The 15969-nt window shown below is 42.5% G+C and overlaps 1 protein-coding gene across 1 annotated transcript; it reads left to right on the top strand.

The window, feature by feature from the left end:
• Positions 1-4143: 4143 nt before the first annotated feature.
• LOC115165733 (G-patch domain and KOW motifs-containing protein-like) lies at positions 4144-15946 on the top strand. The gene is made up of 11 exons (XM_029719050.1): positions 4144-4371; positions 6693-6883; positions 7007-7146; positions 8149-8255; positions 11961-12162; positions 12444-12576; positions 13157-13331; positions 14839-14950; positions 15079-15148; positions 15280-15365; positions 15526-15946. The coding sequence occupies exons 1-11, from the start codon at positions 4169-4171 to the stop codon at positions 15652-15654; spliced, it is 1548 nt and encodes a 515-aa protein (XP_029574910.1). The 5' UTR covers positions 4144-4168; the 3' UTR covers positions 15655-15946.
• The last annotated feature ends 23 nt before the right edge of the window (positions 15947-15969 follow it).

Below are 15969 nucleotides of genomic sequence, written 5' to 3'. Positions count from 1 at the left end.
AGACAGAGAGAGAGAGAGTGTGTGTATTATTACGAGTCTCTAGTGTGTGGGTGTGTGGGATTGTGCTGATTCAGTAGGGATGGGTGAAGGTGACCCTCCCTCCACTCCTACCGCATCCCTCCCTGCATCACCTGATCACAAGGATACCACCACCAGGGCCTTTTCAGGGCCTTATTGACATTTCCAAAATTATTGCTGTGCAATTGTTATTTCACAAGCTGATATGTCATTAAATTAATTTGTCTGTCAATTTGAGTATATTTTTTTTTTACACCTGCACACTTAGCAAACATTTATCTAATCAAAGTATACAGTATGTCTATCACAATGTACAGCCAGACGTGCTATACTTAAGACAATAGACAGTGAGTGCTACAGAATTCCAATGCAGTAACAGAGAATAAAGGTTTGGTCCACAGATGGGGGGAGTGTCTGTGTAGCCCTGCCCTGTCAAGGGTAAACAGACACACATCTTCCCTCTGCAGCCTCCTCCTCCTTAACCACACCTTAAACCCCTGTCATGAAAATGCATGAGTGTGAAGGGCACAACATGCACATCATTACAGAATCAACAACTTCCTGGTGACATACACTAATACTACACAAAAGCATGTCACTTCCCACTTAATCTGCTATTCCGTTATAATATTCCGAGATAAGGTCCTGCAGTACATACCTACACGTACGCTATGGTCACAAGACGCAGGCCTCCTTACTGTCCCTAGAATTTCTAAGCAAACAGCTGGCTTTCTCCTATAGAGCTCCATTTTTATGGAATGGTCTGCCTACCCATGTGAGAGACACGCAGACTCGGTCTCAACCTTTAAGTCTTTATTGAAGACTCATCTCTTCAGTAGGTCCTATAATTGAGTGTAGTCTGGCCCAGGAGTGTGAAGGTGAACGGAAAGGCACTGGAGCGACGAACCACCCTTGCTGTCTCTGCCTGGCCGGTTCCCCTCTCTCCACTGGGATTCTCTGCCTCTAACCCTATTACGGGGGCTGAGTCACTGGCTTACTGGTGCTCTTCCATGCAGTTCCTAGGAGGGGTGCGTCACTTGAGTGACGCACCCCTCTCTTTCTCTCTTCTCTCTGAGGACTCTCTCTTTCTCTCTTCTCTCTGAGGACCTGAGCCCTAAGACCATGCCTCAGGACTTCCTGGCCTGATGACTCCTTGCTGTCCCCAGTCTACCTGGTCATGCTGCTGCTCCAGTTTTAACTGTTCTGCCTGCGGCTATGGAACCCTGACCTGTTCACTGGACGTGCTACCTTGTCCCAGACCTGCTGTTTTGGACTCTCTCTACCGCACCTGCTGTCTCTAACACTGAATGACCGGCTATGAAAAGCCAACTGTCATTTACTCCTGAGGTGCTGACCTGTTGCACCCTCTACAACCACTGTGCTTATTATTATCTGACCCTGCTGGTCATCTATGAATGTTTGAAAATCTTGGCCATATTCTGTTATAATCTCCACCCGGCACCGCCAGAAGAGAACTGGCCACCCCTCAGAGCCTGGTTCCTCTCTAGGTTTCTTCCTAGGTTCCAGCCTTGATAGGGAGTTTTTCCTAGCCACCGAGCTTCAACATCTGCATTGCTTGGTGTTTGGGGTTTTAGGCTGGGTTTCTGTACAGAACTTTGTGACATTGGCTAATGTAAAAAGGGCTTTATAAATACATTTGATTGATTGATTGATTGATTGATTGATTGATTGATTGATTGATTCCACAAACAAGATCCTGAAAAGTCAACACTCAAGACCTGTGGTCCTGTATGGCTCAGATGGTAGAGCATGGCACTTGCAATGCTAGGGTTGTAGGTTTGATTCCCATGGGGGACCAGTACAAATGAAAATGTTTGCACTCACTACTGTAAGTTGCTCTGGATAAGAGTGTCTGCTAAATGACTAAAATGTAAAAAAAAAAAAAAAAAAAAAAGGGTAAACTTGGGGGTATGAGAGGGAAAGATCAGGTCTCTCTGAGATACAGTGTTTGTCAAGGTGCGAGGGACAGTGTTCTCAAAGCACAAGGGTCTGAGGTGGTGCCACATGTCTCTGGTTCTCTTGGACTTAATTCATGATTCATAATACCACTATAACCTTGACTGCTCCTAGAACCCAGAGCAATGCTCAGTGTGAAGTCAGGCTCTCACAAGCAGGGACACACCCTACACACCAATTGACAGTGAAGCACACACAATAACACAAAGGCTTTCTTACAGATAATAATGGACATCTGCACACATCATTTCATCAACAACATACAAGCTGTTTGTCAAGCACACTAGATGTTGTAGGCATGAAATATGTCAAAGCTGTATCTATGTAAACACTCATTGAACATATGCTCTACTGTTACAGTAGACAAACTTATAATACACTTTTGTCATTATTACCTTTTACATTTTTGTTTGGGTATAACACAGAATCCAACAATAAAAGGAAATTATATTTCTTAGCATGTTGAGACTGTCTTAATTATAGAAACACAAATAACACAAAATAATTAGGCTATGCCTAATAAGTACTTTATGGTGGAAAAAAATCACATTCTGACTATACTGTAATAACAAAACATTAAAGTACCTAAACAAAATTAAAAGCTACAGCCTACGGGTCCATTTTGACCAGTCAACTGTTACCTTTATCAATAAGATCTCCCCTCCCTTATTCTCTGTCTCACGAGCCCACACTCTCACAATACGTAATATTCAGGGTAAAATACTGACCTGCCTTGGCGCTGACATACACACATTCTTTTCAAGCAATTTAGCCGTTCAAAGAGGAGCCGTTTAAACGCGTCTATATACATTCACCCGACCGAAACTACACTTGACCCCAACGGTCACTGAATTGAATATTACAAAATAAATGCCAAATAGTTTTCTATTCTACATTAATTCAATACAAGCTATTTGAAATCGGACTAACGCGCGTTTATTGACAGCTGTTATCGACAGTTTCTGCAGACACTCAGACCCAATGTGCACGCCAGACAGAGTATTTGGACACTGTAGTGGAGACTTGTGTGTCATGAACAACGAGGACGCTCTACAGCTGAGCACGAGACCCGCGATGATCTGACAGACGAAAAAAAACGGTCAGGCAAAATATCTGACAGATTTACTCTAAATGAAGAGCCTGAGTAGGTAGTTTATACACCGGGCTGTTGTTAATTATGACAATGGTACATGGCATGGGTGTTTTCATTTATTATGGGGCTATCCCATTGGGCACACACTGGTTGAATCAACGTTGGTTCCACGTAATGTCTATGAAATTACATTGAACCAACGTGAAATAGACGTTGAATTGACGTCTGTGTACAGTGGGATATTACATGTTTGTTAAGGGATACAATATCGATAAGCTAACACACGAACCCGGTCACTGACGCTCACCTTCATAATATCCTGCTTTCTTCTAGGCATATTCCTTAGCTTTTGATCTTCTTTTGATATATCAGTGTGGTTATAGACTTTCAAACGATTTTTACACTGTAGTTGAGACCATTAATGTAAAGAAAAGGCACGACGACGAAATTGGTTTTATCTGGACAGAGGTGTTACGGAATTGCAGATGAGATGCTGTCAGAGCGCGATACCCATGGCTTGAGGCAATTGAACAAGTCAAAATTGCATGCTATGTTTGGCATAATGTTGTCGGTCACAAAAAGCTGAGAAAAAAAACGTGATGAAGCAAATGAGCACCAAGGGATGTGGGGCATGGAGGGAAGGGAATGAAAATGGGGGGGGGGGGACTGCCCCTAGAGAAAGTGGTGTACAGTATTATACACTTTATTTAGTTTGTCTGATGCGCTCGTCTTTCAGCATTAGGCTACTTTGACATGAGTACACAGTACGCTGTAGTTGAAGTAATGGACCATACACAGAACTTCCATTGGATTAACTCAGGTTGGACATAAAATCGTTAAAGTTTATTCTAATATAAAATACAACATGTATGAAAGGAAAAATAGACTACAGCCAACAACAAAAACTGTTTGCATGTGCAATAAGCCCGCCTATAACAATATTCCCTATAATGAAGGCATTAGCCGATTGCATTTTGGGAAATGTAGTGTCTTCACGCATCCATCAAGTAGCATGTCGGTGCATATAAAACTATATTGCCCAAAGCTCTCTGTTCTTGTCTCCTCTCGTACATTGCAAACATGGCGTCGTCGCAACATGAACAATACTGCAGTAATGTTGATACTTCAACATCTAGTGTTCAACAGCAAGGAGATAGAAAAGCAGGGGCTATATCTTTTGGTTTTAGCAAAACTTTAAGTAAATTTAAATCTAGTCGGGATGAAGCTATAGATGCAGATGAGCGAGATTATTTAACCGGAGTCGATGGGAAAGAATTGCTAAGGTAAGAAATCTAGCTTTCTTCTAACGTTGGTGTCTAAATACAGTTCCATTAGGTACATGTTGTTGCCTAGTTAGCTAATAACTTTACTAGTCTGTGTTGAATAAACATGTTGCTGCCCATTCATGTATTAGTTTGTTAGCTATGTATTAGCTACACTTGTTTGAACCTGGTGCGATCTTCTTCTCCATGTGGTTTTCCGGCAGACTAGACGCTTTGTTGCGTATTGCTGCCTTTCACAGTCCGGAAAGTGAATTGCACATTTTGTTCACAAAAATGGGAAATGGAGGTGCAATTTATCCCCCCCCCATCTAACCCTAAATATATACCACTATCCCCCATTTGGGCTCCCGAGTTGCGCAGCGGTCTAAGGCACTGCATCTCAGTGCAAGAGGTGTCACTACAGTCCCTGGTTCGAATCCAGCCTGTATCACACCTGGCCGTGATTGGGAGTCCCAATTGCCAACTTCATTAAATAGAAATAGTACCCGCAAAACACCAGTCTCAATGTCAACAGTGAAGAGGCGATTCCGGGATGCTGGCCTTCTAGGCAGAGTTCCTCTGTCCAGTGTCTGTGTCCCCCCCCCCCCCCCCCCCCCCCCATATATCTTAATATTTTCTGCTTATTGGCTAGTCTGAGATATGGCTTTTTCTTTGCAACTCTGCCTACAGGGCCAGCATCCCGGAGTTGCCTCTTCACTGTTGACGCTGAAACTGGTGTTTTGCAGGTACTATTTAATGATGTTGCCAGTTGAGGACTTAAGGCATCTGTTTCTCAAACTAGACACTCTAATATACTTGTCCTCTTGCTCAGTTGTGCACCAGGGCCTCCCACTCGTCTTTCTATTCTGGTTAGAGCCAGTTTGCGCAATTCTGTGAAGGGAGTAGTACACAGCGTTGTACGAGATCTTCAGTTTCTTGGCAATTTCTCACATGGAATAGCCTTCATTTATCAGATGGAATAGCCTTCATTTCTCAGAACAAAAATAGACTGACGAGTTTCAGAAGAAAGGTCTTTGTTTCTGGCCATTTGAGCCTGTAATGCTGATGCTCCAGATAGTCAACTAGTCTAAAAGAGGCCAGTTTTATTGCTTCTTTAATCAGAAAGACAGTTTTCAGCTCTGTTAACGTAATTGCAAAAGTGTTTTCTAATGATCAATTAGCCTTTTAAAATGATAAACTTGGATTACCTAACACAACATGCCATTGGAACACAGGAGTGATGGTTGCTGATATTGGGCCTCTGTACGCCTATGAAGATATTCCATAAAAAATCTGCCATTTCCAGCTACAATAGTCATTTACAACATTAACAATGTCTACACTGTATTTCTGATCAATTTCATGTTATTTTAATGGACTAAAAATGTGCTTTTCTTTCAATAACAAGGACATTTCTAAGTCAATCCAAACTTTTGAACAGTATTGTATGTTATTTCATAGTTTTGATGTCTTCACTATTATTCTACAATGTAGAAAATAGTCCCAATAAAGAATGAGTAGGTTTGTCCAAACTTTTGACTGGTACTGTACATATTGCTGCAACATGACCAGAAACTTGAAACACCATAGTGGGTTCGGAACAAAAGCTCTTACAGGATAATTTATATACAGTACCTTAGCATGACTTTATCCAGTGAACACAATGCATCAAAACTCAGGACACTGTCTCCTCAGTCTCGTGCTCACCACCAGGTCTGCGTTGCACCAAACGGCGTGCATCACAGACACCGGGGATCCTCAGCTTCAGTTGATCCACCCCACCCCAGCTATCACTCCTTTCAGCGGCGCTCTCCTCTGGAGAGCAAAGCAGGACAAAGTACTTGGTTTGTGTTGCGTGGACTTAGATTTGTACGGTTTGTACCTAGCGCCCTTCTTTCTGCCTCGCATCATCTCGTCATCCGTCATTCCTCCCAATACGAAGGCCCCTCAATACCCGCTGTTTACTCTACTGCCCCCCGCCCGGTGTGCTCTGCTGGCTGTTAGCCTTGCATACTAGCTAGTAATCTCATAGCCCAGTTTTCCCACGTGAGCGCCGACCAGCTTCTCGATGTGACGCCTGTCCACGAGAGACTGGGGGTGCGTCCTAATAATATCTCCTTTCTCCTAAAGTGTGTACAATCGTTCCCTACTTCCCACAAATCTGGATTGGTGGAGGCATGGGCTAGTGGGAATTTCCACTATCTTTTAGACCAGTCATTAAATCAGTGAAGGAAAGTGAACAAGGGCACACACTGGGGGAAAGGAGAGATAATTGGGATGTAGCCCTTGTATAGCTAATTGTTGTCTAGTTAGTAAATGCTTTCTACCTCTGTCTGTCATAGTACCAATCCTGTGGAGAAGCCGAAGGAGCTGATCATTCCACTCATCCAAAGGAACCGCTGGTGCAGCAGGCAGGAAAACAGAGCTGGCCTGGTCCAGGGGCAAGGTGATGGAGGGGTTAAAGCCAAAACACAACCCCCCTCTCAGGAGCAGGACTCAGTGGAATCACAGGCTGTCAAAGAAATTATTGAAGGTTTGTGTTCGTCAGCTTCAGTTACTACTTCAGTGAAAATAGCCTCTGAGAAATGATCCTAATGTTGTGAATCCACAGGATATAGTCTGTTAGCACGCTTTCAACTTCACATCTATCTTTCAGAATCCCAGAGGCAGCTTGACCAGTGGAAAAATGGGGACCAGGCAGACCCCAACCTCACCATCCCCCTGCTGATGCAGAACCAGGCTCCACAGGGGTTTGAGGATGGAGACCACATCAAGGTGGACCTGCGACCAGAGTCTGTAAGTATGGGTTAAAGGTCAGAGAAACCTTGTCTGTGACTGCCTGATTCTTGTTGTCTGGGTCTTAGGTCTTTTCTCATTGGGCTGTAAAGTAACTTCAATGTGTTTTCACAGCAAATGTTATGTGTGAAATCAAATTAGGGAAGGCAACTTTTACAGAGGGGGATTGAAAATTGGTTCAGCTCATGAGAGAGAAGTTGATTCATAAACAGAGATGGAAAGTTATGGTAAGGGTGAGTGAATAAGAGTGAGATGGATTACCAAGAGTGTGTGTAAGTCAGGTCAACAGTGTGTACAATGACAGCGGCATGTGGACTGACCAGTTTAACTGGGACTGAAGTCATAGACTGTGTGAAAGTGCTGACCGCAGGATATTTACACACTTCAGATCTGGCAGCGTCTTAAGAACGAGATGACACTTGCTCGCCCTCCCTCTACCTAGAGACCAACAGTCATCTTCCTTTGTGCCACTCTTCCTCAATACCCCTCCCACCGCCCTCTCATCACTGTCATCTTACATCTGTCTTGACTGTAGAAATGCAGAAGGGGTTGGCTCATTCCACCTCTGGGTCACTTTCATGCTTCTCCCCCCATTAGAGTGATCCCAGCTCCTCCTAGAGCAGACAGAGCCCACAAGGGAGCTAGTGATGAGCATGGCCACTGGGACAGAGTACACACATTAATGGCAGCAGCATCTCTCTACACTGCTGTGGTCTGCTGTGATGTGGTTGGTGACATCAGTCAGCCTGGACTGGCTGAGTCTCTGAGCCTTGAGCCAAAGGATTGTATAAGAACAACATTGGCATCAACTTTTCTTGTGTATGGAGTCCGGACATACACAAGCATCTGTCAGTCTATTGAAGCACTGTCTGGCAGGCTGACACAATCAGATGTACAGAGCCTTAGACTACCAGTGGGTGTGTAAAGAGTGATGTAAAATGTTCTCCCTTTCTGGGACTTCATCAAGACTGATGTGTTTCTGATCAGTTGCTGTATGTTCAGTCCACAGAGGCAGACTATGACAGTGTTCCTGTGGAGGCGTACGGGTTAGCCATGCTGAAGGGGATGGGCTGGAAGGCAGGAGAGGGAATTGGACGGACCTTCAAACAGTGAGTATTCTCTCTCATGGTCAGTCTTCAAATAAAATTGTATTTGTCTCGTGCTTCGTAAACAACGGGTGTAGACTAACAGGGAAATGCTTACTTATAGGTCCTTTTCTAACAATGCGGAGTTAACAATAAAAAAATATACAGTACCAGTCAAAAGTTTGGACACCTACTCATTCCAGGGTTTTTCTTTATTTTGACCATTTTATACAATGTAGAATAATCGTGAAGACATCACGACTATGAAATAACACATATGGGATCATGTAGTAACCAAAAAAGTGTTAACCTCTACGGGCTAGGGGGCAGCATTGAGAATTTTGGAAAAAATATGTGCCCATTTTTAACTGCCTTCTACACCAACTCAGAAGCTAGAATATGCATATTATTGTTAAGGTTTGGATAGAAAACACCCTAAAGTTTCTAAAACTGTTTGAATGGTGTCTGTGAGTATAGCAGAACTCCTATGGCAGGCAAAAACCTGAGAAGGTTTCATGCAGGAAGTACCCTGTCTGACAAGGTGTTGTTGTTCTTGCTTCTGTTTATTGAAGAGTCAGGATCTTAGCTGTAACGTGACAATTCCTAGGGCTCCAATAGGCTCTCAGAACCCGGGAAAAACCTGAACGATGACGAGGCAGCCTCAGGCTGAAACACAGAATCCCCTTTTCCAAGTGTCCCATCAGTGGACAATAGAATTAGGCGCGTGCGCGATTCAACCCCGTGGAGTATTTTCCTTCGGCTGTTTAGCTAATTGCAGATTCCCGGTCGGAATATTATCGCTTTTCTACGAGATAAATTGCATAAAACTTGATTTTAAACAACGGTTGACATGCTTCGAAGTACGGTAATGGAATATTTAGAATTTTTTTGTCACGTTCTGCGCCATGCGCACGACCGTGATTTAGCATTGGGATAGTGTCTAGAACGCACGAACAAAACGCCGCTGTTTGGATATAACGATGGATTATTTGGGACCAAACCTACATTTGTTATTGAAGTAGAAGTCCTGGGAGTGCATTCTGACGAAGAACAGGAAAGGTAAGACCATTTTTCTTATAGGAAATGTGATTTTGGTGAAGGCTAAACTTGCCGGGTGTCTAAATAGCTAGCCCGTGATGGCTGGGCTATATACTTAGAATATTGCAAAATGTGCTTCATCCGAAAAGCTATTTTAAAATCGGACATATCGAGTGCATAGAGGAGTAATGTATCTATAATTCTTAAAATAATTGTTATGCTTTTTGTGAACGTTTATCGTGAGTAATTTAGCACATTTTTAGTAAATTCCCCGGAAGTTTGCGGGGGGTATGCTTTTTCTGAACGTCACATGCTAATGTAAAAAGCTGGTTTTTGATATAAATATGAACTTGATTGAACAGACATGCATGTATTGTATAACATAATGTCCTAGGTGTGTCATCTGATGAAGATCATAAAAGGTTAGTGCTGCATTTAGCTGTGGTTTAGGTTTTTGTGACATTATATGCTAGCTTGAAAAATGGGTGTCTGATTATTTCTGGCTGGGTACTCTGCTGACATAATCTAATGTTTTGCTTTCGTTGTAAAGCCTTTTTGAAATCGGACAGTGTGGTTAGATTAACGAGAGTCTTGTCTTTAAATAGCTGTAAAATAGTCATATGTTTGAGAAATTGAAGTAATAGCATTTCAAACGTTTTAAAAATCGCGCCACAGGATTACACTGGCTGTTACGTAGGTGGGACGAATTCGTCCCGCCGGTCCCATAGAGGTTAAACAAATCCAAATATATATTTGAGATTCTTCAAAATAGCCACCCTTTGCCTTGATGACAGCTTTGCACACTCTTGGTATTTTCTCAACCAGCTTCACCTGGAATGCTTTTCCAAAACTCTTGAAAGAGTTCCCACATATGCTGAGCACTTGTTGGCTGCTTTTCGTTCACTCTGCTGTCCAATTCATCCCAAACCATCTGAATTGGGTTGAGGTTGTGTGATTGTGGAGGCCAGGTCATCTGATGCAGCACCATCACTCTCCTTCTTGATCAAATAGCCCTTACCCAGCCTGGAGGTGTGTTGGGTCATTGTCCTGTTGAAAAACAAATGATAGTCCCACTAAGCGCAAACCAGATGGGATGGAGTATCACTGCAGAATGCTGTGGTAGCCATGCTGGTTAAGTGTGCCTTGAATTCTAAATAAATCACTGACAGTGTCACCAGCAAAGCACCCCCACACCAACTCCTCCATGCTTCACGGTGGGAACCACACATGCGGAGATCATCCGTTCACCTACACTGCGTCTGACAAAGACACGGCGGTTGGAACCAAAAATCAAACATTTTGACTCATCAGACCAAAGGACCGATTTCCATCGGTCTAATGTCCATTGCTCGTGTTTCTTGGCCCAAGCAAGTCTCTTCTTCTTATTGGTGTCCTTTAGTAGTGGTTTCTTTGCAGAAATTTGACCATGAAGGTCTGATTCACGCAGTCTCCTCTGAACAGTTGATGTTGAGATGTGTCTGTTACTTGAACTCTGTGAAAAATGTTTTTGGGATGCAATCTGAAGTGCAGTTACGTCTGCTGCAAAGGATAAGTTCATTAGAGTTAACTCTGGGTCTTCCTTTCCTGTGGCAGTCCTCATGAGAGCCAGTTTCATCATAGCGATTGATGATTTTTGCGACTGCACTTGAAGAAACTTTCAAAGTTCTTGACATTTTCCGGATTGACTGACCTTCATGTCTTAAAGTCCCGTGTGGCTCAGTTGGTAGAGCATGGTGTTTGCAACGCCAGGGTTGTGGGTTCGATTCTCATGGGGGACCAGTACGGGGGGGAAATGTATGAAATGTATGCATTCGCTACTGTAAGTCGCTCTGGATAAGAGCGTCTGCTAAATGACTAAAATGTAAATGTAAAATGTAAAGTAATGATGGACTGTTGTTTCCCTTTGCTTATTTGAGCTGTTCTTGCCATAGTCCATATTATCTTCTGTATACCACATCTACCTTGGCTCAAATTCATTAAGAAGGAAAGAAATTCCACAAATTAACTTTTAACAAGGCACACCTGTTAATTGAAATGCATTCCAGGTGACTACCTCATGACGCTGGTTGAGAGAATGCCAAGAGAGTGCGAAACGGTCCTCAAGGCAAAGGGTGGCTACTTTGAAGATTCTCAAATGTACAATATATTTGGATTTGTTTAACACTATTTTGGTTACTATATGATTCCATTTGTGTTATTTCATAGTTTTGATGTCTTCACTATTATGCTACAATGTAGAAAATAGTCAAAATAAAGAGAAACCCTGGAATGAGTAATTGTCTAAACTTTTGACTGGTTGTGTGTGTGTGTGTGTGTGTGTGTGTTTATTTATTATAAATAGTAGTTAATGCTTTTTTAGAACCAGGTTTCTCTGTCTGCTTTATTTATAATGTCAATAGTGTCCATGTGTAACAGTATAGCTTCCGTCCCTCTCCTCGCCCCTACCTGGGCTCGAACCAGGGACCCTCTGCACACATCAACAACTGACACCCACGAAGCATCGTTACCCATCGCGCCACAAAAGCCACGGCCCTTGCAGAGCAAGGGGAACAACTACTTCAAGGTCTCAGAGCGAGTGACGTCACCGATTGAAACGCTATTAGCGCGCACTACCGCTAACTAGCTAGCCATTTCACATCGGTTACACATGCTTATTGCATCAGTATTTCTTTTGTCTTTTTCTTTCTCTAGAGATGTGAAGCCTATAGAGCACCAGCTGAGGCCTAAGGGTCTTGGTCTGGGAGCTGATCGCTCTTCCATAAGAGACCTGGAGCCCAGTGGGCCCCGGAGGCCCCCCAAGCCAGGCGATGAGCGGAAGGAGGAGACCCTCGTCCTGCGGCCTGGAAGCCATGTGCTGGTTGAGTCTGGAGCACACAAGGACCTTTACGGGAAGGTGAGATATCTGACTTTGTGTGTCTGGAGTCTGAAACCACAGAAAGCAACATCAATCTCCTGAGACCATGACATTGTGGTATATCACTGTCTATATTCTGGCAATATTCTGTGTCATAGTTGTTGTTCTAGTTTGATGACTTATTTAAAAAGAGCAAGACAGTTAACTTCACTTTGCTAAAATGTTATTGCCCCTCTACTTGTGCATTTTCACAGGGATTGACTGTTTTGTCTCGCCCTCCTTCTCACACCCCTCTCATTACCATACCATTCTTGTTACAGATTGAAGGGGTTGATCCGGACAATGCACGAGTAGTGGTTAAGCTCGCAATTGGTAGCAGGACAGTGACAATCAGTCAATATGCACTGAAACTGGTTGACCGCACAGAATATGACAAAAACTGCAAAGACCTCAGTAAGTCTGTCTTCTGACATCATTGTGAATGCTCTATGAAATGACACTGAACCTGTTCTCAGTAAAATACTGGACAAATTGAGCAAACAGGGAGTCATGGAAATGTTCTTTCCATCATTATTTCCAATATTATTGTCTTCTTTGCAATATTGTGAGATACCCCCTCTACATAAGATGGAAGGTTCCAGACAAGAAGGGCAAAAAATGGTCTGTTGAGGGATGAGCTGAGCTCTCTCTAGCTAACTGACATTTGAGCCACTGTGTGAAAAGGAGCGATCTGGCCATATCCATTTAAACCACAAACAGCCATGCTGTTACTGCTTCTATTATCAGTAATCAGACAGACCTGTTCCAAAAGTGGAGGGAGATTCACACATCAGGGATACCAGTCAAATAATATTGGTGCTCATGTGTTTATGCACAGGCTAATTTTACTGCTCTTCTGTGGCTTATTTGTTATTGCTGAACAGGTAAATGTGTATCAGCACTATTATTATCGATGATGCAGATGAGACTACTTGATAATGCTTATGCAACTGTTTAATGGAGTCCCCTGTAATACTATCTTTCTTCAAAACAGGTCGCCTCAGCAGGGCCCACAAAGAAAAGGAGAAAGAGAAGGAACGGCAGAGACGGGAAGAGAAGGAGAAAGAAAGGAATAATGAAGATGAGAGGAAGAAAGGTAGATCTGAGAGGGACAGAGATGGTGGGAAGGATCAAAGAAAAAGGAAACATCAGGATTCAAGTCAGGACAGGTAGAGTATCCTGAAAATATTTGATGTTGGAAGTGTGGTTGCTAATTTCTGTATTAACAAAGGAGGAGAGACAAACTTCACACACACCAGTCAGAGTTTATACTTAAACTACAATTTTAATTATAAGAGCTTTGCAGTAGCAGTTGACTTTCAACGATTCACCATTTCTAATGACCCGTTGAGTGTTGAACACAATGACTTCTGAGATCTTTATAGTAAGATCCACCCCCTTTTGACATGACAAATCACAGACAGTTAGGAACGGTTCACAAAGAAAGACTGTTTACTTTAGAGAGGAGTATCCACAGCTAGATAACATTCACTATAAATTATCGTTCAGTTTGATCCCTAATGACAAGGTTCTAATCTCGTCCCTGGTACTTCATATAACAAAAACACCATTTCATCCAATGGCATATATCAATTGTCAACTCTAGATACTCCCATCTCAAGCAAACCCCCTCTTGACCCCTCTCCTGGACAGGCTCACTGGGGTGAGTGAGCCTCTAGGCCATATACTATCACAGGATAAGTGCGATATCTAAGAGACCATGGTCCCAGACACTGCCATAAACCTCCCCACAATAAGAAAAAGGAGGGTGTGACTTGCTCACAGACATTGTGGAGACAAGTCATTGGTTCCCCATTAATCACGCCATCCCTTCACATGGTTTAAGCATATGAAGACAATATTCCATTCTGTCCTCCTCTCTTGCTGATATTCTGCAGAGCAACAGAGACAAGTAAAAGACAAGTCTGACCTCTTCCCCTCTCTGGGCCCCAAGTGTCTGAGCCCCAGCTGAGGGAAACGTGCAACTGAAACATTCCAGAGTCAAAGGACACTTTCTAATGACAAGTATCTCACATAAGCATATTATACTAATAAAACATCTTAATTATCTATGTTACCCAACTAATTCTGATTCATCCCCCACAGAAGTGTAATATTTATAATAAATACAAGCGGATAACGAATATGACTTGGATTAGTTTATAATGGAATATAGTACTCGTTCATAGAAATACAAATATGAAGCAATTATTTACTCACGCCATTTAATTTCTTAAAGGTGCGATATGCAGAAATCGCTCCGCCATTTCCTGGTTGCTAAAATTGTAATAGTTTGCCTAATTTCAGTTTGATAAAACAAGCAATAGATTGTGTAGAGAATCATTGTACCATCTAAACCGCTGTGAAATGTATTTTCATTAAACCAAAAATATTGTACTTTCAGCTGTTTGAAACTGGTGTACAAAACCGAAAGTATAATGCGAAAATAAACTTAAGACCGGGATGCATAGAAATAGAACATATCTACCGCTTCTTAGACTTTCTTTCAATTAAAGATCTATAACTCACATTTCTATGTGAATTTGGTCAGGTCGCCCAAAAAGTTACATATTGCAGCTTTTAACAAATAATGAAAAGGTATGGGTAGATTGCTTCAGCTTTTGTAATGTCATTTTTTCTTGATCCTCACATATCACCTTTTCCTTCTCTCCTCAGAGAGAAGCCTATGGCGAAGCTACCCCCTGCTTCTCCCCCCTGGCTCCAGAGAGACCTGAAAGTTCGCTTTGTAGATAAAGCCTTCAAAGGGGGAAGATACTACAATTCAAAGGTACTAACACAAGGGGCGCTAGTACACAAATCGCAACTCATTGCCTGTTGACACTTTACAGCCCACAACAGTTCTGTTGTTGATCATTAGAATCAGTTTAATTAATATCCCATGTTTGTTTCTTGTAGATGCGAATAGAGGATGTCTTGACGCCAAACATCTGTGTGTGTCGTACTGAGGAAGGCAGATTCTTAGATGGTGAGTTCATGAGTCTTTGGTTTACTGCTGAATTATATTCTACTCACTCCAACCCATATGCTTTTAAATGGTATTCCCTCTACTCATCTATTTTTTTACTCAATGATGCCCTTGTCTTTATGATAACGTAGATGTTAAACAGACAATGCTAGAGACCATTGTGCCAAAGAGTGACTCGGAGGACATCATGGTTGTACTCGGTGAACACAGAGGGCAGGTAAGTGGATGGGTTGGCTGGCTCATTATAATTTTGCCTGTAAAATATCCATGCTGATTTCTGTTTCATAGCTTTCGTTACTGATTGGATTGAAGGGCTACAAGATTGGGAATGTTTAAGTACATATTTTAAAGGGTCCGTTGTCAATTACGTGTTTCAGGTGGGCCGTATCCTCCAGAGGGACAAAGACCGAAGCAGAGCCATGGTGCAGCTGGACAGATATGAGGAGAAAGTCTTCACCCTGGACTATGACTCCATCTGCCATTATGTAGGAGGGGGAGATCACTGACCCTCTCTGGTCTTACCTGCTCAACTCGTGATGCAGTGGTTAAAAAATACATTTTTAAAAAGTGTGAAGAAAGTAACATTCCCTGTACTTTCAATGCATTTCCCTGTGTTAGGTGGGTATACTCTTGTGCACAAGTGTGTAAACCCTCCACTACAACACTGATGTCAACATGCCCCAACGTCCTCTTAGTGGATATGTAATGTCTACATTTTACACTTTTTGTTATAAAATGCAAGTTTCTCTGTGTACACTGAGTACCTTTTGTAATAAAATCATGTCAAAAGCAAAGCCATTTTATTGTGCTGTGGCAAAATC

Source organism: Salmo trutta, chromosome 28 (assembly GCF_901001165.1).
Source record: "Salmo trutta chromosome 28, fSalTru1.1, whole genome shotgun sequence".
Taxonomy (NCBI): Eukaryota; Metazoa; Chordata; class Actinopteri; order Salmoniformes; family Salmonidae; genus Salmo; species Salmo trutta.
This window is presented reverse-complemented; position numbering and strand designations above follow the sequence as displayed.

What these genes read in the sequence shown, in the direction of transcription:
- LOC115165733 (XM_029719050.1), top strand. Translation starts at nt 4,169, where the DNA reads ATGGCGTCGTCGCAACATGAACAATACTGCAGTAATGTTGATACTTCA. An exon ending in ACAAGGACCTTTACGGGAAG is followed by an intron (nt 12,163 to 12,443) that starts GTGAGATATCTG and finishes TTCTTGTTACAG; the next exon opens with ATTGAAGGGGTTGATCCGGA. An exon ending in TCGGTGAACACAGAGGGCAG is followed by an intron (nt 15,366 to 15,525) that starts GTAAGTGGATGG and finishes TACGTGTTTCAG; the next exon opens with GTGGGCCGTATCCTCCAGAG.